Genomic DNA, 25,765 nt, shown 5'->3' on the forward strand with positions numbered 1-25,765 from the left:
CTGAAAAATGATCCTGCTGATTGCTGCATCTGCTCAACACAGGCCACGCCCATCTACAGGTGTGAGCACAAATCTGACTCCACACAGCCAATAAAAATGCTCTAAAAATCTTTATTGTTCCAGAGAATATTTAACATCAGCATGAGCGGACCAATCAGAGCCCTCCGTCAACAGAAAGAAAACCAAAAACTTGTTTTATTAAAGCTTTTTACAGCAGAGCCCCGCCCACACACCAGGCCCCGCCCACATTCAAGACTCCGCCCACTTTAGGGTCTCTCAATCATCTCAGGCTCCGCCCACTAAACACCAGAACTCAAAGAAAAGGCAAAGTTCTGACCCAGGGGACGTCACCTGAACACACCAGTTGTCTTTAAGCTCCGCCCACATCGGGCCAGGAGTTTGACAGTTCTGAACAGAACAGATCTGGATGAGTAAACAGTCCAACATTCAAGAAAATTCTGGTTCTGGTGTTTTCATGGTTTAAAATAAGGAACACAAACGGACTGGGAGGGAGCCGGTTCTAGCTCTTCACATTGTGTTGGGTTGGTTCTGAAGAAGAACAGAGTTTGGACCAGAACCTCACAGTATGATGGAGGAGCTCCAGAACCATCAGAACCATCAGCCTGTCTGATTGGACGCTGATGTAACTGGACCCGAGTAGAAATGAGTCGGAGGAGTTTCAGAACCTCCGGAGCAGCTGCCGGTCGGGTTTGGACCTTCGACACCATCCGCCGTTGGTCTCAACTGATTGATGAGACCAGAACCAAGGTCCGGTATCTGTGAGCTCCGGTTCCGATGGAACAGGTTGAGTTGTTGGCAACCATCTTTGTGTCAGGTGGGATTCTGGGATGCGGCGCCGGTTCTTATATTCCCTGAGAAGCTCCACTTCTCTTCGGCGCCGGCTTGGATTCTTTACTGGTTTCTATGGAAACAGAAAACAGACATTACCAGCATTGTCACAGTGGGGCAGAACTCCTCTGGTCCGGTTCTGGTTCTGACCTTGCAGCCATCGGACCTGCGTGGCCGGCCCGTAGCCCTTCTGGTTGCGGGCGGCGATGCGGAAGATGACGGCGGGCTTGGTGGTGTAGTCGATGTGCGCGTTGGCCAGGGTGGAGGCCTGAACCAGGCAGCACGGGTCGGAACCACAGTACACCCTCATGAAGGCCAGCTGGGCCGGGCCAGAACCGGACGGCTTGGCCTGACTGGACTGGATGGCCAGGTACACAGAGTACTCTGTGATGCTTCCCGCGGTGACGGCGGGCGGCTCCCAGGTGAGCTGGGCCCCGCCCAGGTTCTGGAGGGACAGCAATCGTCAGGACAGGACGCCCCACGCTGACGGGACCGCGGGTTTCCATGGTAACGGCAGCAACACACCTTGCTTATCTTGATGGCGCACGGCGCTCCAGGGAACCCGGGGAGGCACGTCTTGAACGCCGCCACCTCAGAGAAGGCGCCGCGGCCGCAGATGTTGATTCCTGCCACCCGGAACTTGTAGGCGGTTCCCGGCTGAAGCTCCACCCTCCTCATCTGGCTGTAGTCTGGCGCCGGCCCGGAGTCATCCTGCAGGTACACAACACCCGTCAGCACGACGACGACGCCATCAGCCACCTCAGCCGGTCCGTACCTCCACCGCGTCGTTGTCGTAGGGAACGTAGTAATGAGTCACAACGGCGTTGGTGACCTTCACGATGCCGACGTCAAACCACGGGTTCTCCTTCGGCGGCGACTTCACACGAGAGGTCGGTTCCTGCAACACAACAATGCTTTAGTGTTTGTCGCTGTGCTGTTAGCATGTTGTTAGCATGTTGTATGTTATTCCTGGTTAGACGCTCATCGTCAGCATGTTCAGGGTGAGTCGATGGCATCTTGTCTGTATTCCTGCTATATTGATGGAGTGGATTATGGTTAGTTATAGTCGGCGATTCTGCCATATTAGCATGCTGTTAGCTTGTTGTTAGCATGATCTTAGCATCTATTGTTTTTATTCTTTTCTCATCTGGATCTGTGGTTCTGCTGTCTACTGGTACTGATGAGTTCTTGTTGTCTTACAGGAGGCGGCTCTCTGATGCCGTTGGAGGTTTCCGTCGCCATAGCGACAGCCGTGCTCTTGGTCTCCGTCATCAAAGGGGCGGGGCTGAATGTGCTGGCCAGCCGGGCGACGGCGCTGATGATGGCGGCGGCCGGCTGGGAGGCGTGGCTCTCTGCGGTCGGGTCGTTCAGGCTGTCGGCCGGGGCGAGCCCCTCTGCAACAGAACCAGAACCGGGCTGAGTGAGTCCAGGTTCCGCAGCTGACACAGAGAGAACTGTACCCGACTCTACCTGTGGGCACGCTGCTGGGTTCTGGTTCTGGTTCTTGCTGCTGTTGGACCAGCGCCGCCAGCTCCTGTGGTGTCAGCACGATGCGGACAGCCTGGTCGCCTGATTGGCCGGCCTCACCTGGGGACACGTGGACATGTTTAGAGGCGGCGGAGGACGTGGAGACGTCTCTGTCCTCTCGCTGTTTTACCGACGGTCCTGGCTGCTCCCTCAGTCGCCAAGGCAACAGCCATCTGGTCTGGGACCTGTCCCGTCGTCAGCGTGAAGGTCATCGTCCTGGAGATCTCCTCACCTCCGTCCACCTCTGATGACATCAGCTGCTGAGGAAGACCTCCGTCTGAGGACGCCATCTGGATCGGGGGCGGAGCCAAAGTTAGCGTGTGCACATGCTGGTGTTACCTGCTGCTGCTCCAGCATTCACCTCAACCTGCAGCGCAGACACTCCTGATGACATCATGCCCTCTGATAGGCCGTCTGTCATTGCTGGCTCCTCCTCTTCTCCTGTTGCCATGGCGAGGGTTTCAGAGGCCTCCGCCCTCTCACCACCAACCAATGAGGAGAGATCCTGCAGAGAGAACCAGACATCAGAACCGGGCCAGAACCTGCCAGGTCGTCCAATGGGTATCCAGTGAGCTTGCCAGGCTCCGCCCCCCACAGGAACCTGGGCAGGTGTGTCTCCAGGTGATCCTCTCAGTCGGTCCTAACTAAACAAGAATGGGTGACGGACGTACCGGGACAGATGGACCCGGTGTGGGCGTGGCATGCGTTACTGTGGTAACCGCCGCGCTCTGACTGACGGCAGTTTCGGATGAGGGGGCGGAGTCTGTGGCGTCTCCATGGAGACCGTCTCCACTCTGCTGAGCTACAAAGCAACAGGACAGGAAGTGATGTCACGACACACAAAGAAAAAAGTCCAAAAGTACCAGAACCAGGTGAGAGCAGCTACCTGTAGCGGTGGTGGCGGTGTTGGTGGTTCCGGTCTCATGAGTCTCACAGGGGGGGTTAGAACACACCTATCAACACAAACTTCATTTTTGGGGTTTCCATGGCAACGCATGGAGACACCTCTTGTTCTCCGCATCACAAAACCTTCAGACTTTAACGCGGCTGCTACAGAGCTCTCCCAAAACGTAACGCGGTATCGGAAGCTCACCGCCACCAGGGTGAATGTAGTGTGAAGCTTGAGAGTCCTCTGGACAGTTCACATTCAAGCTAGTAGATCAACATGCTAACATTAGCATTGTAGCTCATTTTAGCTATGATAGCAAAGTTCAACACAGTGAATGCAGAAAGCCATTGGCAGTGTTAGCCTACACACATTAGTATGGAGAACATTACTGCAGATCAACATGCTACTGACTGTTTTTCAGCTAACCTTAAAACATTTAGCCAAATTTACCACATACACTGCTGTTAGCCATCATGATAGTAATAGCATTATTATCAGCTAATTTTGATTTATAAGCTAAACATAACATACTCATGGAGGAAGTGGATGCTATTGAAAGCCCACGTGCTACTGAAAGCATTTTGGCTAACTTTAGCATTTTCATGACATGCTAAGCTGCTGAGTTTTCACACTCAGCCTTGAGGCCTGCAGAACTTAACTCAGCATCAGGATTCATCAGGTTGAGGTCCGACCAACACGCACACTTTGACAGGCCTCACTTAATTTTCTTCAGAAATTATCTAGTTACTGTTCAACTTCATCTACTGGTATTGTGGCACCTCTGGCTTTCCATACCTCCATGCTGGAAGGTATGAAATGTCTCGGTTCAGTTAGGAAGGAAACTGGGACGCCTGACCGGCTTCTACAGATCATCTCACCTGTAGCTGCTGGGTTGTACTAAACGGGTCATTATCACACCTGGACCAATCACAGATTGATCACCTGCAGTAACAGGTGCTGCCTCACCTGCTGGACTCTGCCGGCTCCAGCGGTGGTGAAGGTGTTGGTGGTTCCGGTCTCATGAGTCTCACAGGGGGGGTTGGAGCAGACCAGAGTCACCGCTGCAGGTTAGAGACCAGAATCAGCCGATCAGCGCTGTGACACGTCTACCTGAGCTCTACAGGAGTTCAGGTTGATGCGTGCAGCTACCTGTGGCTGGGTCTCCCTCGGCGTTAGTGGTGGTAGTGGTACCTGTGGTGCTGCCAGGTTCCTCTGAGGTCGGAGAGGCCATGAAGGAGACCGGCAGGTCCTGGACCAGCGGCTGCGGCTCGGCGCCGCTGGGCGTCGTGATCAGCGTCACCTGCAGAAAGGAAGCAGGAGGATCGTCGGAGCGGGGCGGGTCTAAATGAGCCCGACCCTGCAGCAGGTACCTGTCTGGGTCCGGAAGCGGTTGCTGTGGCAACCTGGCTGGCCAATGAGGCGGTGGGCGTGGTCAGCGAGGCTCCTCCCAACAAGGCGACAGAGACGTTTCCTGTTCCCGTGCCCAGGCTGGAGACGCCTGCAGGCAGGAAACAGTCACATGACCCACGCTGGTGCCTAGTTAGCGACGCCTCACCTGCACCGCTTACCTGTGGTTCCCTTGACAACCAGCTTGGTGCCAGCAGCAGCCGGAGACACCAGCCTGATTCCGCTCATTGGGACGGTTCTGAGGATGGTACCGGCCACCCCGGGGGCTCCTTTCAGCACCACCTGAGCACACAGATGGTTGAACACCTGGCAGCGCCTCACCTGTACGACCGCCGTGACCTCAGAGTGCCGTCTCACCTGTGTGACCCCCTGCTGGCCGGCGGACATCCTGGGGACGGCGTTGATCAACTTCTCCGTTCCTGGAGTTCCCACCTTGGAGCTCAGGATGGTGATTGGACTGTTCCCACCTGCAGGGGGCGGAGCCTGCGTTAGAGGGCGGTCCTGTTCATCGCGGCGGCTCAGGTGAGCGCGGCGTACCTGCTGCCCCCTGCAGAGCCGACAGCGGGATGGTCTTGATGATGGCGGGCTTGTTGGAGCCGGCCTGTGCCGTGCTGATGATGGCGGTCTGCTTCCCGTCCGCGGCGCTCACCAGCTTCAGGATGGTTCCCGCAGGAAGTGCGCCCTTCGTCTGACAGGAAGCGCCGGAGTTAAACTCCATCTAATCACTGGACTCAACACTTTAGCGTCCAGAGGTCCAGAACCACAGGTCCAGTCTGTGCTGAGGACTGGTCTCTGGTTGTTACCTGAAGGATCTGAGTGACTGGGCTGCTCCCAGCCTGACCAGTAACCACTGCGCTCTGGACCGGTCGGGTTTGGACCATGGACACCATCTTCCCTAGGTTGCCAAGGTTACCAATCTGAAAGAGAAGCAGATGTTACCGAGGGAGCCGTGCAGCTGATATTATCTTAAATGGCTTGCCATAGAATGACATCACTCACCAAAGCCCCGCCTCCTCCCAGGCTAATGGGGCTGTTGACGATGGTGATGGTCTTGGTGACTCCGCCCACCACAGTGGTGACCACCTGTGGTTGCTGGGAGACCATCACTGAGCCGGACTTATGCACGGTGATGATTGGCCGGTTCTGCGGCGTGTGGGCGGGGACTACCGAAACCCCGCCCACTTGAGCGGCAGCTGTCTTCAGCAGACGCGTGGCCGGGTTGTTGACCTGGAACAGGAATGATGATGTCATCACCCAGCGCCACCAGCAGCATTTCTAACTTCCTCAAATTGTGACGTCACCATGGCAACTCACAGTCTTCAAGGCGCCGAGGACGGCTGCCGAGGACGGAGGGATCTTCTGCGTCACCGCCGCCGCCGCCGCAAGGGCCGCCATGCCGCTCATCTGCGGGTTGCTGCCGATTGGCTGAGAACAGATAGGAAGGTTACCATGGAAACGGATCCGTTTCCGATGGCCGAGGAGACACGGACCGTCCTTACCGTCTGACTGGGCTGGGCAGGTGGCGACACACGAACACCTGCAGAAAGTGTCGCCATCTTCAGGACGGCTGCAGAAACACAACAAGAGGTGAGGAAGAGTCACACCCACACGCCCACCTGTCCAGGTAAACCTACCTGCAGCTGAGGGGCTTCCAGGCGGCGGGACAGCATGGCTGGCAGGTGTTGTGGCAGCGGGGGCGGAGCCGGGTGTGGCGGGGATGTCGTACCTCTGCAGCTGCAGCAGGTAGGTGTCGGCGGTTTTGGACGGCCCCCAGCTTACCTCCAGGGACGAGGTGTTGGCCCGGACCAGCTGGACCCGGGACGGCGCCACGGGACACTCTGAGGGACATGGACAAGTGAGACGGACAGGTGAATTCAGGTGGTTCCTTTGGGTTTACGTCTGGAAACGCATCAGGTGGTCTACTGGCTAGAATGACATCATCATTTTCTATCCAATAGAAACCGCTCACTCTGCACGGTCACACAGCGGGGGACAGTACCTGCAGAACGGCGTCCTCACCTGTCTCCAGGTACCACAGGTCCTTGCAGCACACCTGGTTGTTCCAGGCCTTGCGGTATCCGTCGCGGCCGCTCCAGATGTAGAGGCGGGAGTTGATGGCGACGCTGCAATGGCCGGCCCGAGCTCTGGGAAGGTTCTCCTCATCGCCGTCCATCAGAACCGTCTCCCAGCACATCGTCTCTACACACACACACACACACAGATGAGCGGTGGGCGGGGCTTGAGGAGAGTGTGTTTGGGTGTGTGAGTGTTTACCCAGGTTGAGGCAGGCCAGGTTGTTGGTGCACTTCCACTCCTTCTCATGGGTCCCCATCTTGACGTCGTCCTCGATGAGTGGGACCCATCCTCCGAACACGTACATCCTGACACACACACACACACACACGTTGGTCATGCTGTCTTTGTGGGGACTTTTCATTGACTCATTTCTGCAGCAGAACCGAAACTCAGTTCAACCCCCGTCCTGGACCCAACAGCAGCGATCCCCCTTATGGGTCCCACAAGGACCAGATACATGGTACACACACACACACACACACACTTGAGACACACCTAGAAAGGTACAGGCCTGGTTCATGTGCAGTGGTTCTGACCTGGTTCTGACCCAGTGTGTGGCCGCGTCCGTCGCTGCAAGCCGTGGCGGCGCAGCCAGGAGGGATGTCGCCGCGCACCGCCGGGATGAACCACTGGTTGGTGGCTGGGGGGGCGGGGCTTCTGGTTAGTCACACGATCTACATCACACAGTAATATGCTGCCAAGTGACCTGGCAACACACCAGGTGTTCAGAGGTTCTACAACGGTTCTGCTGCCTGGAGCTGACCCGGTTCTGGTTCACAAGCTGCACTGGTTCTGTGCGCTAGTTCTGTATAGGTTCTATACTGTGGTTCTACTGAACGAGAACTGATTACATTTATATTTCCTTTGTTGTTCATTCATTGATCTCCATCCCCCCTCCTGCTGCTCAGGCCAGCAGGGGGGTTGGGTCAGCTCGGTCAGCGGGGGGAGGGGGGGTGTTCCTTTTGTTCTCTGGTTTCAATCTGTATTTTCTGGACCCGGTTCTGTTCATCTGGTCTGGTGGACCAAACCCAAATAAAATCAGTCATAATAACCGCTGTTTGATGGGGCTTCTTTGGTTATTTTCACCTCCTCGGTGTGGGCGGGGTGATGTGACGTCACCCGTGTTTTCAGTAAAAAGGCGCCATTTTTCACCGTGTCTCTGAGCGGTTGGTAGGAGCTGCAGGCTAACTGCTACATGCTAACTGCTGAAGCTCCAGGGATAGCGGAACCCCGCAGCCGGAGTGACCGGGAACCAGGGAGCTCCGGTCCACAAGCACCGACTGCCTCACACGGCGGAACCGTCTCGGGTTAAACCCAGGACCCGCCCATTCTCCCCTCTTTAAAATCGGCGGTGCGTTCATTTCCTCGGCTAAGAGCCCAAACCCGACTTATTAACCAGTCTAGAGCCCAGTACCCGACCCACTCCCAAGGTTTAGAGCCCAGAACCCGACCTACTCCACAGTTTACACCCCGAACCTGTTACTAAGACCGGCTCTCGTTCGGACCCACCTGTGTTATAGACGTGGAGCTCATCCACGATTCCCTCGTTTCCCCCTCCGAACACAACCATGAGCTCCTTGATGGACACGGCCCGGTGCCCGTGCCGGGGTCGTGGAACCGGGCCGGTCCAGCCTAGGACCCGCTTCCAACGGGGCTGCAGCACAGCGGGGGTCTCATTGAGGGTCTCCATGGGCTTACCTTCGGTCTGATACAGATTCAGCCGAACTTTTATGGTTTTACCATTTGCTTCTTTTGGAGCGACTGGTTCTGATCCAACCGGCTCCTCAACAAGGTCCTCAGAGCGGTCAGAACCACTCACGGTTCCCCCGGTTCTGCAGGCCGCGTTGTCCTGGAGCTCTGCTAACAACAGCTAGCCGCTAACGCCATTCTTCTTCTCCTTTGAGGTTTACAGTTTATGGCGTTTTAGTGCCACCTGCTGGCTGGGAGGTGGCCCAAAGTAAGCTTGAAGTAAGTCTCACCGCTTCAGTGAGATTGGAGATGAGACAGCTTCAGTTCCAGTACCACGTTAAAACCTGATTGTCCTCCATAGAACATGTACGTGTTTTTCTTTACAGTGCTACTTGATCTGGATGGCGTTAAATTGGCCTACGTTAATAAAGTAAGGAACCCTGGAGTCATTTTTTTTCAGTGCACATATTGATATATTTATTTGTGTTATTGTTGATGATTAAACTAAATTCAGTCAATGTTATTTTAAGTGATTTTTTTAATATACATTTATTTATAATTTTTCAGAGTTACCTTGGAGTCATTTTTAACCAGGATTTTATTTACATCCCATAATAAACAGGTTTTTGTGTTTTCCCAGCTTTATCAGGGTAATGATGGGTTAGGAAGTCATTTATTAGTCTTCAAACTGGAACTGGCATCAGTTACCATGGAGACCGTGAACTGGACCTGCAAAGTGATGCACAGTAACACAGAACCAGAACCAGTGAACTGTTCAGAGGAACAGTTCTTCAGGAACACAAACTGGTTCAGGTTGTGACTCAGTGAATTGGTCTGATCTGGTGGCCTAGTTCTGGTTCTGTGTGAGCGGCTGATCCAGTTTGTGTTTCTGCGAGGCTCTTCAGGTTTCTTGCAGTTTCAGACACAAATCAAACACGCCTTCCTCAATGTGTCGGTTTTTATTAATCATTATAAAATCATAAAGTTCCACAAACATTATTAAATATGGCTGAGCAGATCAAAGCGTTCTGCAGAAGAACCCCGGTTCTGTGTGAGTGGATCAGGACAGATTCCTAATGTCAGACTAAACGAGTGTTTTGGGTCCAGAACCTCGGTGTTCCTGGACCGCCTCTGGTGCAGACGACAGTTTGGGATTAATGAGTCGGAATGACGAAGCGTTCCCGGCTTCAGGAAACCATCAGGAGCGACCAGCGGGAAGATACTCCAGCTCATCGCTCTCCTCCGGTCCTCGGAGATCTGCAGCGCTCCTCCCTCCGTCTGAGGAAACACAAAGACGAGACGGATCAGAGACGGACCGGACCTGATCCCTCCTGACCCGAACCTCATTGACTTTTAAACAGACTCCAGACTTTGAACAAGAAGAAAACCCATTGGTTCCGTCAGAGGAGATGTCTGTCAGTGGTCTCAAACTCCACGTCTCCTGCAGTTTTTAGGTCTTTCTGCTTCAGCTGGCTCCAATATCAGCTCATTAGCAGAGCTCTGAAGAGCCTGACTGCATGCTATTGAGGATGTTTCACCATTTAATTCAAATGTGTGGGGCAGAGGACATATGTAAAGCCGCAGGACTCTGAGGACTGCAGGTTGTGACCTCTGGTAGAGGGAGCAGACAGAGATAGTCCAGTAGAGGAGATCAGAGATGGTTCCTGGTCAGCTGGGCCTTCAAGGGTTCCCTGAAGGAATACAAGAATGTCGTGGTTCTGGTACCAGTCTGTCACTACACTTGAACAACCAATGAAAAGATTCTGGAATGTCTTCAGGATGGCCTCGGCAATGCTAGCCGAACACAGTCAGTCTTGACCTCAACGTTGGGGAAGACAACAGGTACGACCACCAAGCTGCAACCCTTTAGACCTTTTCCACCGAAATAATTCTCGTTCTTCAACTGGTTTGGTTTGGTTTTAAACTTTGGTGCTTTGTCAATGAGTCGACGCTCATGTCCACCAGTTTGGGAAAGCAAGGATTCAGCGTCCACTGGGGCGTTGCAGAACGTGGAAGGAGAGCGTAGCAGCAATTTGGCTGAACTGTTTGAGGTACTTCTTTGTTTACATATCTTCCTCCAACTTGACAATCGACAGACCTTTCAACTGGTCACCAGCACAGTTTTCACCCTTACTGGCCATCACAGAGAGAAGCTGATCATCTTGTCTTGTGCTGCATTCAGTTCAGGTGAACGTGAGAGTCATGAACAGGTGCAGGGTCCTTTTGAGGATAGAAATGTGTGTGAGTGTGTGTGGTGTTACGTACAGAGGTCGTCCAAGGACAGCAGTTCTGCGGTTCTGATCCGACCCGCTTCATACTGACTCTTCTTCTCCAACAGTCGCTGTTTGCTGGGATTCACAAGAACTGAACGAACACAGTTATGAACAGTTCATTGGACACACCTGAACCAAAGTGAGTCTTTGCCGCCTACCTGAGAGTCCGGCTGTGGTGGACTGCAACGATCGTGCCGGGGAAAACCCAGACGCTGCGGGTCCGGAGCCGCTGCTGGGAGGGGATGGGAAGCTGTACAGGTCCTCGGTGGGAACAGAGGGCTGGGTCAGCTGGGACTCTGCAGACCTGGCTGGATTCTGGCTCTGGGACTTGCAGCTGGTTCTGTTGGACCGGAACTGGAAGTCGTACTGAGAGAATCCCCTGCTCTCGTCAGTTTCACATGGGCCAGCGAGTGAGGGGCAGGGGGAAGATGAGGGGGAGATAGAACCGAGACAGGAGGACTGCAGCGGGTGAGGCGAGGCGAGAGCCCCAAACGAGGAGGAGGAAGAGGAGGAGGAAGAGTCGTACAGGGAGGGAGGGCAGGTCTGTTCTGACGGTCCCAGTCTGGACAGCTGCTGGGAGACGGCATTAACACAGGAGTCCAGGGAGCGGGGGGGCTTGGGGAAGGAATGGTAGGGCTGCTGGGGGGTCGAGGGCAGTGAGGAAGAGGAGGAGTTCTTCCTCACAACGCAGCAAAGGTCCTTCAGGTGGCAGAAGACCTGAGGAGGAAAGAACAATGTCAAAATCTGAACCTGGTGGAGTCTAGACCGGGTGGAGTCTAGACCGGGTGGAGTCTAGACCTGGTGGAGTCTAGACCTGGTGGAGTCTAGACCTGGTGGAGTCTAGACCTGGTGGAGTCTAGACCGGGTGGAGTCTAGACCTGGTGGAGTCTAGACCGGGTGGAGTCTAGACCGGGTGGAGTCTAGACCTGGTGGAGTCTAGACCTGGTGGAGTCTAGACCGGGTGGAGTCTAGACCTGGTGGAGTCTAGACCTGGTGGAGTCTAGACCGGGTGGAGTCTAGACCTGGTGGAGTCTAGACCTGGTGGAGTCTAGACCGGGTGGAGTCTAGACCGGGTGGAGTCTAGACCGGGTGGAGTCTAGACCTGGACCTGGGGGCTGCAGACTCAGAGATCTGCCTACATCTGGAGTGATTAATTTGTTCTACTTTAGGAAGAGAACCTAAACTACAATTCATCCTCCATGTTGTTTTTTCAGGTTTCTCACCTCAGTCATTGCCGGTCTCTTCTTCCTCTGCCTGTTCAGACACTTTCTGGCCAACACCGCCACCTGCAGGTACCCTTCAGGCTCAACGGCGCCGCCTGGCAGCAGAACAGCTGGGTGAACACAGATCTAGAACTGTCAGAAGCATCACCAGAACCTGAGTTCTGACACCAACCTGCAGTGAGCCGTTGATCCAAGTGTCCCCTCCAGGCATCTGGGGTCGAACTGTTTGGACCGTCATCAACTTCCTCCACAAGGTCCCTCTGCAACCCGAACCAGAACCAGATGAACCCAGATATCATCTGGGTTTTGAATTTTTTTACAGAAAAAATTCACGTCATAGCCCATGGAGGGAAGACTGGGTCGGTGTAGGGCGATGGTACGGCCTTAACTCCCACCTCCTGCTGGTTCGGCAGGCACTGGATGTGAGGGGTCTACAAGGTCTCCGACAGTGTAATGGGGCAACTGGTTGCTTACACCAAATGGAATGGAGGATTCTGGGTAACGTTCCCCCTCTACTTTGGTCTGAGTTCTGACTCCGGTGGTCTGATGAGTCTCTGGTTAGGTCTGTCCTGTCGGTGCTGGGTGGATCTGCTGCCGGGAGCTTGTCCAGGCGCTAGGCCCCAGTGGAGGGCCTCCTCCCCCAGGTGCTCTGCATACCTGGATGCTGATCATTTTGTAGAACAAATCTGGCCTGGTGAATGTCAGCAGCCAGCTTCTCTCTATGCCTCAATTGGCAAGACTTGTGAAAAACCAATCAGAGCAGCACCCAGAAATCCTCCAGGGAAAAGAAGTTCTGATTGGACTGGACAAGACGAACTGACCCAAACCCAAAAGGACTTTAGACTTGGCTCATCCTGACACAATTGGCACCTTTTCACAGGTCAAGAGGTCAACTTGTGAACATGCCAACGTGTCAACATGCCAACTTGACAACATGCCAACTTGCCAATGTGTCAACATGTCAACTTGCCAATGTGTCAACATGCCAGCTTGGCAACGTGTCAACATGCCAATGTGTCAACATGCCAATTTGGCAACGTGTCAACTTGCCAACGTGTCAACATGCCAACTTGGCAAAGTGTCAACATGCCAATTTGGCAACATGTCAACATGTCAACTTGCCAATGTGTCAACATGCCAATTTGGCAACATGTCAACTTGCCAACGTGTCAACGTGTCAACATGCCAACGTGTCAACTTGCCAACGTGTCAACTTGGCAACGTGTCAACATGCCAACTTTGCAACATGTCAACATGCCAACGTGTCAACTTGCCAACATGCCAACGTGTCAACTTGCCAATGTGTCAACATGCCAACTTGACAACATGTCAACTTGCCAACGTGTCAACATGCCAACTTGACAACATGTCAACTTGCCAATGTGTCAACATGCCAACGTGTCAACTTGCCAACGTGTTAACATGCCAATTTGGCAACATGTCAACATGTCAACTTGCCAACGTGTCAACATGCCAACGTGTCAACTTGCCAACGTGTCAACTTGCCAACGTGTCAACATGCCAACTTGGCAACATGTCAACTTGCCAACGTGTCAACTTGCCAACGTGTCAACATGCCAACTTGGCAAAGTGTCAACATGCCAATTTGGCAACATGTCAACTTGCCAATGTGTCAACATGCCAACGTGTCAACTTGCCAACTTGTCAACATGCCAACTTGGCAACATGTCAACTTGCCAACGTGTCAACTTGCCAACGTGTCAACATGTCAACTTGCCAATGTGTCAACATGCCAATTTGGCAACATGTCAACTTGCCAATGTGTCAACTTGCCAACGTGTCAACATGCCAACGTGTCAACTTGCCAACGAGTCAACTTGGCAACGTGTCAACATGCCAACTTTGCAACATGTCAACATGCCAACGTGTCAACTTGCCAACGTGTAAACTTGCCAATGTGTCAACATGCCAACTTGACAACATGTCAACTTGCCAACGTGTCAACATGCCAACTTGACAACATGTCAACGTCAACTTGCCAACGTGTCAACATGCCAACGTGTCAACTTGCCAACGTGTCAACATGCCAACGTGTCAACTTGCCAACGTGTCAACGTATAGCGTGTCAACTTGCCAACGCGTGTCAACATGCCAACGCGTGTCAACATGCCAACTTTGCAGCATGTCAACATGCCAACGGTCAGCTTGTCAACATGCCAACGCGTCAACTTGCCAACGTGTCAACTTGGCAACATGCCAATTTGGCATGTCAACTTTGCATAGCGTGTCAACATGCCAACGCAACATGTCAACTTGCCAACATGTCAGCAACTTGGCAACCTGTCAACTTGCCAATGTGTCAACTTGCCAATGTGTCAACATGTCAACTTGCCAACGTGTCAACTTGCCAACTTGCCAACGTGTCAACATGCCAACGTGTCAACTTGCCAACATGTCAACATGTCAACTTGCCAATGTGTCAACATGCCAATTTGGCAACGTGTCAACTTGCCAACGTGTCAACATGCCAACTTGGCAACATGTCAACTTGCCAACGTGTCAACTTGCCAACGTGTCAACATGCCAATTTGGCAACATGTCAACTTGCCAACGTGTCAACTTGGCAACGTGTCAACATGCCAACTTTGCAACATGTCAACTTGCCAATGTGTCAACATGCCAACTTGACAACATGTCAACTTGCCAACGTGTCAACATGCCAACTTGACAACGTGTCAACTTGCCAACGTGTCAACATGCCAACTTGACAACGTGTCAACTTGCCAACGTGTCAACATGCCAACGTGTCAACATGCCAATTTGGCAACGTGTCAACTTGCCAACGTGTCAACATGCCAACGTGTCAACTTGCCAACGTGTCAACATGCCAATGTGTCAACATGCCAACTTTGCAACATGTCAACATGCCAACATGCCAATTTGGCAACGTGTCAACTTGCCAACGTGTCAACTTGCCAACGTGTCAACATGCCAACGTGTCAACTTGCCAATTTGGCAACATGTCAACATGTCAACTTGCCAACGTGTCAACTTGCCAATGTGTCAACATGCAACATGTCAACATGCCAACTTGCCAATGTGTCAACATGCAACATGTCAACATGCCAACATGCCAACGTGTCATCAGGTCCCCCGGTGAATGCTCTCACCAGGTATCGGTCTCTAGTCCTCCCGTCCTGCTCCAGAGCTCGGCGGCCCGTCAGAACCTCAAGCAGCACCTGAAACACACAGGACACTTTCAGGCCTGGTTGAGCCCTCTGTGGTAAGATAGAAAGCGACAGACTGCATTTCCCATCAGCCCCTGGGTGTCTCACCACTCCAAAGCTGTAGACGTCCACCGCTGTGCACAGCTCTCCTCTCCTCACGTACTCGTCGGGCAGATAGGCCAGCGTTCCTCTTACCGTCGTGGTTTTGCCAACGGAAGCTGTCTGCGTCGAGCTGCCGGCCGCATTCTGCGGTACGTACCGGGCCAGACCGAAGTCCGAAAGCTTCGGTACCAGATGCTGGTCCAACAGGATGTTAGAACTGCAGAGACAGAGAGGAAAATAAGAGCTTCATTCTGTTTTCAGAGCTCATCCCAGCACTGGTGATGTTCCCCTGGCCTCAGATAATATACTGGTTCTGGGGAGAACCAGTTCATTCCAGTCCCTCCTGCAGGTGGCAGCGTTTCTCCCCTGCTGCCTCAGCGTCACTTCGTGTCCAGTTATCATCAGCGGCGTGGCGAGGAGCAGGAGTCGGAGCCGTAGTTGTCTGTATGCTTAGCAACAGGGAGACTTTCTGCGATAGTCTCTTTCTTTTACCAGAAGGGCCACTCAAAACAACCAGAAACCTTTGACTAGGCCATCAGTTGTATAAAACCAGCAGATACAGAGCGGCAGGACAGTACTGTTGTCACATGTTGTACATGTTAATGAGCTGCTCTACATGTTGATGTTGACAAACTGATCAGCAGGAACAGATTTCCTGACCTCTTGACGTCTCCGTGGATCAGCGGCTCCTGACGCAACGGCGGGCGGTGCAGGAACTGAAGAGCTGCTGCCGCTCCTTCAACGATGCTGACCCGGTCAGGCCATGAGAGACCGAGCGCCTGGAAGATACAATCCTATGACTGGAACAGATGGAAACACACCTGGAGTAGACAAAACATTGCTACCACACAGAAACACACAGAGTCCTACTGACAGCTCACTACTGCTCTCACAGTCACCCAATCAAAACATGGCGTTTTTGTCCACATCACATAAAATCACAGTCACCCTACATCCACACTGAGGGCAACATGGAGGAAGACTGAAGGCGAGTTACGTTCTGCAGCTGGTCCTCCAGGGAGCGGTTCTGCATGTAGCTGTAGATCAGACACATCAGTCCTCCCTCTCCTTCACTGTAGCCCAGCAGGTCTACGATGTTGGGATGTCTGAACCTGACAGCAACACAAGTGTTCATGCAGTATGGGTCAGAAGTCCGGTCTGTTTCACTCTCCAGGTGGACAGAGGAACTCACTTCGACAGGTTCTCCACTTCAGTCTGGAAGCTTTTCCTGAGGAGAGTCCAGTCCATCTGGCCGTCCTGTCAGCAGCAGCAGCTTCAGGTTAGTCAATGCAGACAATTAAACTAATTTAATTCATATACATAGTATAGTTTATTAATTTATTTCATTCATATTCACGATTCAAATGCCATGACATATACTGAGACAACTGACTGAAAAGGTGGTAAGCAAAAGTAGAAACTGACTTGATCCTCCCCCCTTTCTTTAATATGATTAACTTTACACATTATTCTTTATTTATTGAAAAATAAGTCAAGTAAGCAGAGATGACTGTTCTCAGATGGAAAAAACACTACTGGCATAAACAGATATACAGATAGATAGATTTCATTTGTTCCTTCTATAACTGATGGAGATATATAAATATTATTCATAATGTATAAAGATCTTGTTTATGTCATTTAATTAGCTCTACATTGTTAAGAAAATAAAAAGTATGGTGTTTTACTAGAGAATTGATCTTTTTTGGTGACAATAATGCCGAAATTAACAGTAAATAATAAAGACTCATTTATTAATGTAATTATATTAGTTGTGCTACCACCCCACGCCACTAGAGGCAGCATCAGACCCAAAAAGATTCTACTAAGGAGCAGATTTAGAAGTTCACAGAAAGCTACAGAATTTGTTAAAAACTGTGAGCTGAAGTAAATAAAGGAGAGAAGTTCAAAAACATGCTGAGAGTGAAAATCCTTCCTAAAGATGAAAATATATCACAGATTTCAAAAGAAAATAAAAACGGAAGACCGCGGATAACATAGGAAATAGCGCCCCCTTCACTTCCGGAGTGCAATGGTCCCATTTCCATGTAAGGTTTTTTTTTTTTTTTTGAACAAACTGTATACAAAGACTCGTTGAGGTGCAAGAACATTGCAACATAGGTAGAAAAATGAAACAAAAACAGAAACAAGGGGCTAAGACTAAAGACAAGCACATAAAACATTAAGACAAATGAATAATTTTAAAACAAAAGAAAAGTTGAGATACTGACAGTTATTTTTCTTGCAGAAACAGATTTCTAAAGTTTCAGTGAGGCGTAATAAAGTGTAAATTAGTTAAGAAAAAAATCAAAACAAGGAGTAAAACCTCTCCATTTACAGCAGAGTATATGATATTTAATAAGTAAAAAGATAATATTAACCATGTCAGATATTTTACTATCAAGCATTTCTATGTAAGGTCCGAGACTGACAGCGGTCCGTCCCGCCACTTCAGAAAAAAAGAGAAATCAGCTAGCTGGTTTTTTATTATTGAATAATAATGAGAAGCTCAAACAACACGTCAATAACAACATTACAAAAAACTAAATATCTCAACTCCTGCTGTTTACAAATCACAATTATTTCAGAGGCTTGAATAAGGTACTAAAATTTGTGAAAAATAAATGAATAAATAATAATAATAAAATAAAATAAGTTAAATTAAGCTGCACCGGAAGGCCCGTGTGCCGTTTCTCCATTGTATAAATATTATTCATAATGTATAAACGTTGTCAGAAGGTGTCAAAACTGGATGTGTTTCTTCAGCTGAACTTCAGCTCACAGGGCGGTTATGAAGCGTCTGCTGCTCCAGTCAGAGGCGCATGGAGGGAGGAGCGTGGCGGGGGGGTTGCATATTGTTGGGGGGGGGGGTGGACAGACGGACAGCAAGAAGGGGGAAAAGGTCTGACTGTCAGACCTCCTAGATAAAGCAGATATTCTGCTTTATTTATCTAATTGTAAGTAATGCCTCCGTCAGTGATGATGTGTTTCCTCAGTATCTTTCATCAGAGCCTCATCGCTGCCTGCATGTTGAACCACAAACATCTGTACATCCTCAAAACTAAAGCATGTCCAAAATGACATTTATTTTTGTGCTGTTTTGATCAGTTTTGAAATCCACGAGCAGAATACTTTATTCTACAGATTTATTGTATTTTCCAGTCCATACATTCAGCACTCAATGTACATTTACAAGAAATAAAAATTAAATATCTGGGTGAAGCAAAATTTTTCTCTTTTTTTGTGTTACAAACGTAATGGCTACAAACTACTTACAATTAAAGTATTTTTGACTGCAAAAATAGAAAATGTAGTTTGTCGTCTTCATAAAGAGACGAAGCTTTTTGCATGTACTTCAAATTATTCAAGAACAGCAGCTGATTTAATTTGGGTTTACCTTTTCAGGTGTTTTTGGTGGTTTAGGGGTTAAATTAATAATGAGACATGGAATACTGACTGAAAATCTTCCATTAACTCAAACAATTTTATTGCATTTAAATTCTGCATCTTTTAAAAAAGGAAAGTTCATTTTTGAGAGCAGAGATTGAGAGGCAGCATTTTGCATAGAGACATTTCTGGATATAATATTTAACTACAATAATTAGAACATTGACTGAAGATCCCATATTTTTTTCTTTGATAGATAAACTGAACTGAATGTTTTTAAGGAAATAAAATCCACATTTATTGTTTTAGAAGACAGAAAGTTTCAAAGTTGATCCCATAAGTTTAATACTTCTTTACATTCATAAAACAAATGTTTAGTTGTTTCCAAAAACCACAATTCTCCACATTAAACTTAAATCTCTCTCTTTAAAACTCATTTGAAGGATTTATGTTATTAATTATTTTAAAATGTAATTCTTTATATTTAGGAGGAATTGGGAATTTCAAATAATTTATTGTGATTTTAAATAACCTAATTTTCCTAATCATAGATTTGTTAAAATTTTGTAAGAGAACTGAGCGTTTTGTTCTTCCATAATATTTATTGAAAACTGATTCAAAAACCTGTTGCTGCATTTATTACCTCTAATGTCCAGATGCTCCGTTTGGAGAAATTAGTTAAACTGTTTTTACTGACAGAATGAGAACATCAGGGATCCTGTAGAAAACTTTCTTATAAACTGTTAGTGAACAATCAGTTCCAAACTTCCTGTTAAATTCCTCCAAACTCAGAATATCTCCATTTCCATCCAGTAAATGAGTAACTGACCAGATTAGTTTATTCCACCAGTCGTTCATAATTATAGATTTTCTACATAGAATGGCTCTGTTGTTCCACAGTGGAACATTACGGGGTTGAAGTTGTTTAAACATGAACTTCCACTGTTCACTAACCTGCTGATGGGAATTAGAGAGTTATAAGGAGTTTAGATAATTCAAAATCACATTTCAGTAACGACTCAAAACCTCCAACTTATTGAACGACGGAACAACAAACCAAAAAAGATCCCCGTTTTTTAAAAGGGACTGAAGCATCTAATTTTTAAAGTACCATTTATAAGATTCCCTTGACACCACCTTCCTCATAATGTCTTATTAAATCTCTTTTTCTGATGTAATGATGTTTGTTTTTCCAAATAAAGTTAAAATTTGTGCTGTTAACCTTCAGCTAGCCGGTTAGCATCGGCCCCAGTGTAACTCATGTTGCCTAGCAACCGTGACAGCGTGAAGCTCAGAGCAGCGAAGGAAAAAACAATGAAGCCAGAGTTTGTTCTACAGTCATGTATTACTCCTGATTTCTGTTATTCTTCACTGATATCGTAAGCTGTTCCATTCTAAAATGTTCAAACGTGTATTGTATAATTTTACAAGGAATAGATATAAGTAAACTATACATTTACAGATATAATACTCTCCAGACCTCAAATAAGCCATTACAGTTAATTAAAACTATTAATCAATCAAAACAATTTGCTCAGAAAGAAGTTAAGTACTCTGGTAAACCAAACATTTTACTTAGACTAACTAAGTAACGTCAGTGTTTAACTTCCACTTACTGGGGAAAGCTATCGCCGTTTCCATACCGATAAACCAGCAGCCATGGCGTTCTCCAAGCCGAACCGGAGCGAGGGGAGCTGGCTGGTAACGCAGCGGGAGCAGACCCCCCCGAAATGACGGAGCAACATTGGTGACGTATTTATGAACCGAGCAGATATCTGAGACTTGGACCGCTACGTTCTGACACGCTGTAAAAAATCATGTTGTGTCACTTAAAGTGTAATACAGAAAATAATTTTGTTGAGCTTTGCCTGAACGCCCAGTTGGAACCCGCAAGGAATTATGGGATATGGTGAGCCCTGAAGGACACACCGGACCATCCTTCAAATCTGGGGACAAGAAGAACGCCTTTGAACGAGTCTGAATTCAGACTGGCCTTTTGGCTGCACTGTGACCTAACAGGCCTATAGATCCGGCCTTCGGACAGCAGACCCTGAACTCAGACAAGGCAATGGACCTTACCAAGCTCCGCCCACAACCGACCTACAAACTCCCAGGTAGCCGCAAGTCTCACAAACAGCTTGGCGGCGGTTGTTTCTATGGAAACATGGCGTCTCTGATTCTCTGCAGAGTATTTCTGACTCCATTGGTGTTTCAGTTCTACTGGATTTTCACAGTATATCAACAGACAGAGGAACTAACAAGTTCATGTCGTGTTTTTGGATGAGATCAGGTGTACAAGTTGTATCAGTGCTGCTATTATGCTGTACTTAGCTAACGGGAAGCTGTTTGTGAGACGGCCAATCACGTGACCACGTAGGAAGGGCATCAGCCAATGAAACGCGGCCCCTCTGGTAAGGTCCATTGTGTCTGGAAGCACATGACGCTGTGATTGGCTGACCTGTCGGAGTCTCTTGACGGCGCAGTCCATGTTGCTGAGCGTCGCTCGGTAAACAACACCGAAGCCGCCCTCCCCGACCTGAAGGCTGGGGGAGAAGCCTCGCGTCCCAGCATGCACCTCTTCGTATGTCCAGCAGATGATGGCGGTGATGGCGCTGCACGGTGATGGAGATGGAGGCTTGACATCATCAGTAGCGGCAGGGATCCTGGGGGGCGGCCGGTGGTTCTCAGAGAACAGGTTGATAGGGGGCGGGGCCGGGCCAGGCAGCGGCTTCCTGTCTGGACACTCAGCTGAAGGGTAGAGCAGTGACATCATCAGCTCATCTGACCAATCAGAGCGCTGCAGCGATGTCAGACCTGCGGGTCTTACCTGTGAACTGAGCGGCCGACGGTTCGTAGGGAGGAGGAGGAAAAGCGGGAGGAAGGGGAGGAGGACGACTCAGGTTCCGCATCCCTGCAGACAATTGGAGTTGAACGTCTAACTGCTCTACAGGTCAGAGGTCAAGGGTCAGGGGTCAACTCACAGCTCAGGATGATGTCCCGCGGTCTGAGAAGCTGCAGAGACTGCAGAAGATCGACCAACTCCCCGACTCGGCCGTTCCTGTTGGCCCAGTTGTTCATGACCCAGTCGGTCCGCTGCTCCCTCCGGTAGGCCAGGCGCACCGCCGTCTGGTCTCTGAGGACCTCCGAGGCTGTGGGGACAGAACCGACCGACCGGATCAGAACCAGGACCAGAATCTGAGTCAAGCAGCAGAGAAACGTTGGTCATCATGTCCTCTAGCCGATGGAAAACTTAAACACAATGGAACCAGAGCAGTTTAGTTCTATCCTGATCTGAACGGCTGCCAGTGATTCCAGCGTTGGGGTGAAGCCAGAAGAGACGGCGGCAGCGTTTGGCTTGGTTGAGCAAAGGGTCAGGTTAGGAACGGTCGTCCAGACGTAAACAGCCTGGAAACAAATGTTTGTTATAACTTCAACATCAGGCGGACAGTTCTGCTCTTCCAGTGACTAAATGGTTTTCCTCCTGTGGCGAATCATTCTCTGTAATGGCCTTCTTCTTTTTTCTCTTTCCTGCAGAGTTCCCCAAGGCTCCATGCTTGGTCCCTTCCTTCTTTTTCTCTACTTGCTGCTACGTGCATCCTAACGCTGTCCATCCATCAGGTGGACAGCAGGAATCTGACAGAGACTCGTTGAAATTCCACTTAAAGAACATTTAGGTGCCTTGAAAACCAGAACTGACTGAGGTGAAAGTGGAGGCCGGATGGCCGTGTCTCCCCAGGGTCACGTTGAGATGAGTTCAAGAGCAGATTGTTAGTAGGACACTTTCAGTTCCCAGTGGTTCCGCTTCAGGTTCTCATGTCACAGCTGGAGCAGATGGTTCCTCTTTACAACTTTAGCTCACTGCCAGTTTCAAGTGTCAAAAGAAACCAGCATACGCTAAGAACGACCAGAACCAACATGGTGGTGTATGAAGAGCCTTTTCCTGTCCGACTCCTTCCTCAGTTTAAAAATTTCCTCACAATTCTAAACTTTCTTTTCTTCCGTCAGGATGTAGAGTCCTAAGTGGCAGAGGGAACCAAAATACCAGGATGGTAAAAAAAAAAATCATAGTTAATCATAAAAACATATTTATATAAAATTTGTTAATAAATATGACAACAAAATGTAACAAACTGGCTCAAGAAAAAGAAGAATCTCCTCTGGGGTGAAATAACCTACAGAATTATTTTACTGTTGTAGACAGAAAGAAACGTAGCAAAGCATGTTTTACCATGCAGCCGTTTGCTGTTGGAGCAACAATCACTTGCTGTGAACAAATGGAGAACAAGAAAATGATAAATAGAAAAGAATCCAGATGACAGCCTGTTCCATCTACAGAAATCATTTCTATAAACGGTGGCGTTGAAATATTTGGTGTTCTGATGAAAAACAAAACCTGTCCTGATTATCTGGGTCAGATTCCTCTGAAATCTCTGAATTTTAAAAAATGATTTTATTAGTTTGAAAGAAACTAATAAAATAAAAATATCACAAAAATCCGTCTGATTCTAACAGCAGGAAGAGTCCATCTTTAGATTAAACTTTCTGTTTCATTCACTGATTTAATCCAAGGGCTGAACGATAACCTTACCCCACAGATTATCATCATTACTAACATTAATAACATCATTACTAACATTAATATCATCATTACTAACATTAATATCATTATTACTAACATTAATATCATTATTACTAACATTAATATCATCATTACTAACATTAATAACATTATTACTAACATTAATATCATCATTACTAACATTAATATCATCATTACTAACATTAATATCATCATTACTAACATTAATATCATCATTACTAACATTAATAACATCATTACTAACATTAATATCATCATTACTAACATTACTAACATTAATATCATCATTACTAACATTAATAACATTATTACTAACATTAATATCATCATTACTAACATTAATATCATCATTACTAACATTAATAACATCATCATCATTATTAACATTAATATCATCATTACTAACATTAATATCATCATTACTAACATTAATATCATCATTACTAACATTAATATCATCATTACTAACATTAATAACATCATTACTAACATTAATATCAGAACTGCCAACTTGCCGGGTCACTCTGAGAAGGTTCTGTGGTTCTGTTGATAAAACCTGAAGCTGGTTCTGAGACAGTTCTCAAACGGTTCTTTGGTTCTGTTAAAACCAAAACAAGGAGGAGTGAAATAAACCCGGTGGAGGCCAAAGCTGACTCGGATCTTATTGATTCTGCTGTAGAGATCCAGAACCCAGGCAGCTCTGTTGGACCATCCCAGTAACACAGTGGAAAACCTTCAGAACAATAAGTTGGATCTCTCTAGGTACCAACTCGTCACTGTTTGTGATATTTCTACAGAGCCTCCTGCTGGGTCGACCTGGTTCTGGTCTTAACAGAACATGTGTTTATCCTCCTGGCTGGTTCTGATCCAATTTGGTCCTGCTGCTGTTGGGGATCAGAACTGGATCAGAAAGTTCTGAAACTATGAATCTGATTCAGTTCCCTGTTCCTGCTGCTGGAGTTCTGACCAGAACCAGGAAGTTAGACCCCATCAACCCAGTTCTCCAGAACCTCCACTGGACCCTGTAGCTCAGAGAATAAACTTTAAATCCTGTTAGTTTATAGATCACTGAACGGATCAGAACCACAACACATTAAAGTTCTGCTGCTGTTGGGTCGACCTTCTGGACCCCTCAGGTTCTGGTTCTGGTTCTGCTCTGCATCAGAACCAGAACCAAACATGGAGAAACAACATTCAGCTTCTATGCACCACAAATCTGGAACAAACTTCCAGAAAACTGTAAAACAGCTGAAACACTGAGATCCTTTAAATCCAGACTGAAAGCAGCTGGTGCAGTTTTATTAGAAACCTAATCAATAATCAATAATCAATTTAATGATGGAACTCCACTTGATGTCATGTTTGATTGTTGATTCTATGTTGCATTGTGTTTCTGTTTGTTTGATGAAAAACCCTTTGAGATGCCTTGATGCTGAAATGTGCTATACAGATAAAGATTGATTGACTGATTGATTGATTGATTGATTGATTGATTGATTGATTCCACTCATCAGGACCCTGACTCTACAGTTCTGACCCGAACCCGGCAGCAGAACCACATGTTAAGGAAAAACTCTGTCCACTCCGATCATTTGAAGAGGGATGTACTTAGTTTTTACTGGCACTGCTGCCGAACCGACCAGAACCACCAGGCAGAACCACGCCCTGCTAACGGAACCTCACCTGAACGCCAGCACCCAAATGATCACGTGACTCAACCTGTAGCGTCACTACGACCCTTCAACACGAGACTTTGGTGTGAAACCCGATCACTCCTATGGTTTCGGTGCCGCCTCCAGCTGTTCGGATGGTTCTGGGTGTGTTACTCACCGAACCGGGTCCAGTCTAGGTCCAGCAGTCCATCCATGACCCGGCAGAACTCGCAGTGGACCGAGGAGGGCAGCTGGAACAAGAAGTAACCCCGCGGGTCTCCCTCTGACATGTTTCCGATCGAACCGAGCCGGACGGGTCACATCAGAACCAGCCCGATAACTCTCCGGATTGACCAACTTTAGAACTTCTGATCTGCGGCAACTTCCGTTCACAACGCTCACCAGCGCCAGCCACCAAGAGCCTCTTCTGGTGTGACCTGTCACAATAAAAGCCTGCTCTGGACCTGCGCAGAGTAGAAGTAACATCTACGGTACAGGTAGAACCCAGTACCGTAAAACCCACCTGCACAGTTCCAAACATCATGTTCCAATAGCTGCAAAATGAAACTATCTGACCTTTGACCTTAGTAGCTGGAAGGATTTTGCAAAGTTCTGTGAACAATCTGGACCGGATAGTTCTGATCCGGAAGTTGTGAATAATATTAAAGGGACAGAATCATGTAAAATTGAGGTGTTGGAGTTTTTCATCACGTTTTACTTTTATTCCCTCTTCAAATCAGACCTGGATTATTCCTTTGATGTTTTCATATTTGAGAAATCCTTTAATCTCCATGGTAACCATTCAGCTGCAAAACGCCTGGATGGACCTAGCCCCGCCTTCGAGATGCAGCTCCTCCTCTGAGCTGCAGTATCAGAGCTTCCGCCTCATACAGCAGACATCCT

At 48.5% G+C, this 25,765-nt stretch overlaps 3 protein-coding genes across 4 annotated transcripts; all 3 read right to left on the minus strand.

The window, feature by feature from the left end:
- Positions 1-91: 91 nt before the first annotated feature.
- On the minus strand, positions 92-7,242 carry hcfc1b (host cell factor C1b). The gene is made up of 23 exons (XM_044132041.1): positions 6,947-7,242; positions 6,692-6,871; positions 6,307-6,510; positions 6,172-6,239; positions 5,987-6,097; positions 5,672-5,899; positions 5,476-5,589; positions 5,210-5,360; positions 5,030-5,139; positions 4,834-4,954; positions 4,636-4,763; positions 4,415-4,565; positions 4,232-4,326; positions 3,263-3,329; positions 3,048-3,178; positions 2,738-2,881; positions 2,507-2,666; positions 2,320-2,436; positions 2,050-2,243; positions 1,625-1,747; positions 1,375-1,560; positions 1,000-1,294; positions 92-922 (listed from the first exon to the last, which is right to left on the minus strand). The coding sequence occupies exons 1-23, from the start codon at positions 7,107-7,109 to the stop codon at positions 864-866; spliced, it is 3,300 nt and encodes a 1,099-aa protein (XP_043987976.1). The 5' UTR covers positions 7,110-7,242; the 3' UTR covers positions 92-863.
- On the minus strand, positions 7,143-8,655 carry LOC122830061 (host cell factor 2-like). Its single transcript, XM_044115112.1, has 3 exons — positions 8,258-8,655; positions 7,285-7,388; positions 7,143-7,154 (listed from the first exon to the last, which is right to left on the minus strand). The coding sequence occupies exons 1-3, from the start codon at positions 8,436-8,438 to the stop codon at positions 7,143-7,145; spliced, it is 297 nt and encodes a 98-aa protein (XP_043971047.1). The 5' UTR covers positions 8,439-8,655.
- A 725-nt stretch (positions 8,656-9,380) lies between these two features.
- irak1 (interleukin-1 receptor-associated kinase 1) lies at positions 9,381-25,477 on the minus strand. Of its 2 annotated transcripts, XM_044132809.1 has the most exons (14): positions 25,041-25,475; positions 21,592-21,759; positions 21,438-21,521; positions 21,069-21,358; positions 16,416-16,480; positions 16,221-16,335; positions 15,884-16,002; positions 15,230-15,440; positions 15,065-15,133; positions 12,106-12,193; positions 11,934-12,028; positions 10,869-11,427; positions 10,703-10,801; positions 9,381-9,715 (listed from the first exon to the last, which is right to left on the minus strand). In XM_044132809.1, the coding sequence occupies exons 1-14, from the start codon at positions 25,150-25,152 to the stop codon at positions 9,636-9,638; spliced, it is 2,154 nt and encodes a 717-aa protein (XP_043988744.1). In that variant the 5' UTR covers positions 25,153-25,475; the 3' UTR covers positions 9,381-9,635. The 2 variants fall into 2 exon arrangements, with proteins under 2 accessions (XP_043988744.1, XP_043988833.1); XM_044132898.1 differs by lacking the exon at positions 10,703-10,801 and having other exon boundaries at positions 25,041-25,477.
- Between the last annotated feature and the right edge of the window lie 288 nt (positions 25,478-25,765).

This window comes from Gambusia affinis, linkage group LG01 (genome assembly GCF_019740435.1).
Source record: "Gambusia affinis linkage group LG01, SWU_Gaff_1.0, whole genome shotgun sequence".
In the NCBI taxonomy this organism is placed as follows: domain Eukaryota; kingdom Metazoa; phylum Chordata; class Actinopteri; order Cyprinodontiformes; family Poeciliidae; genus Gambusia; species Gambusia affinis.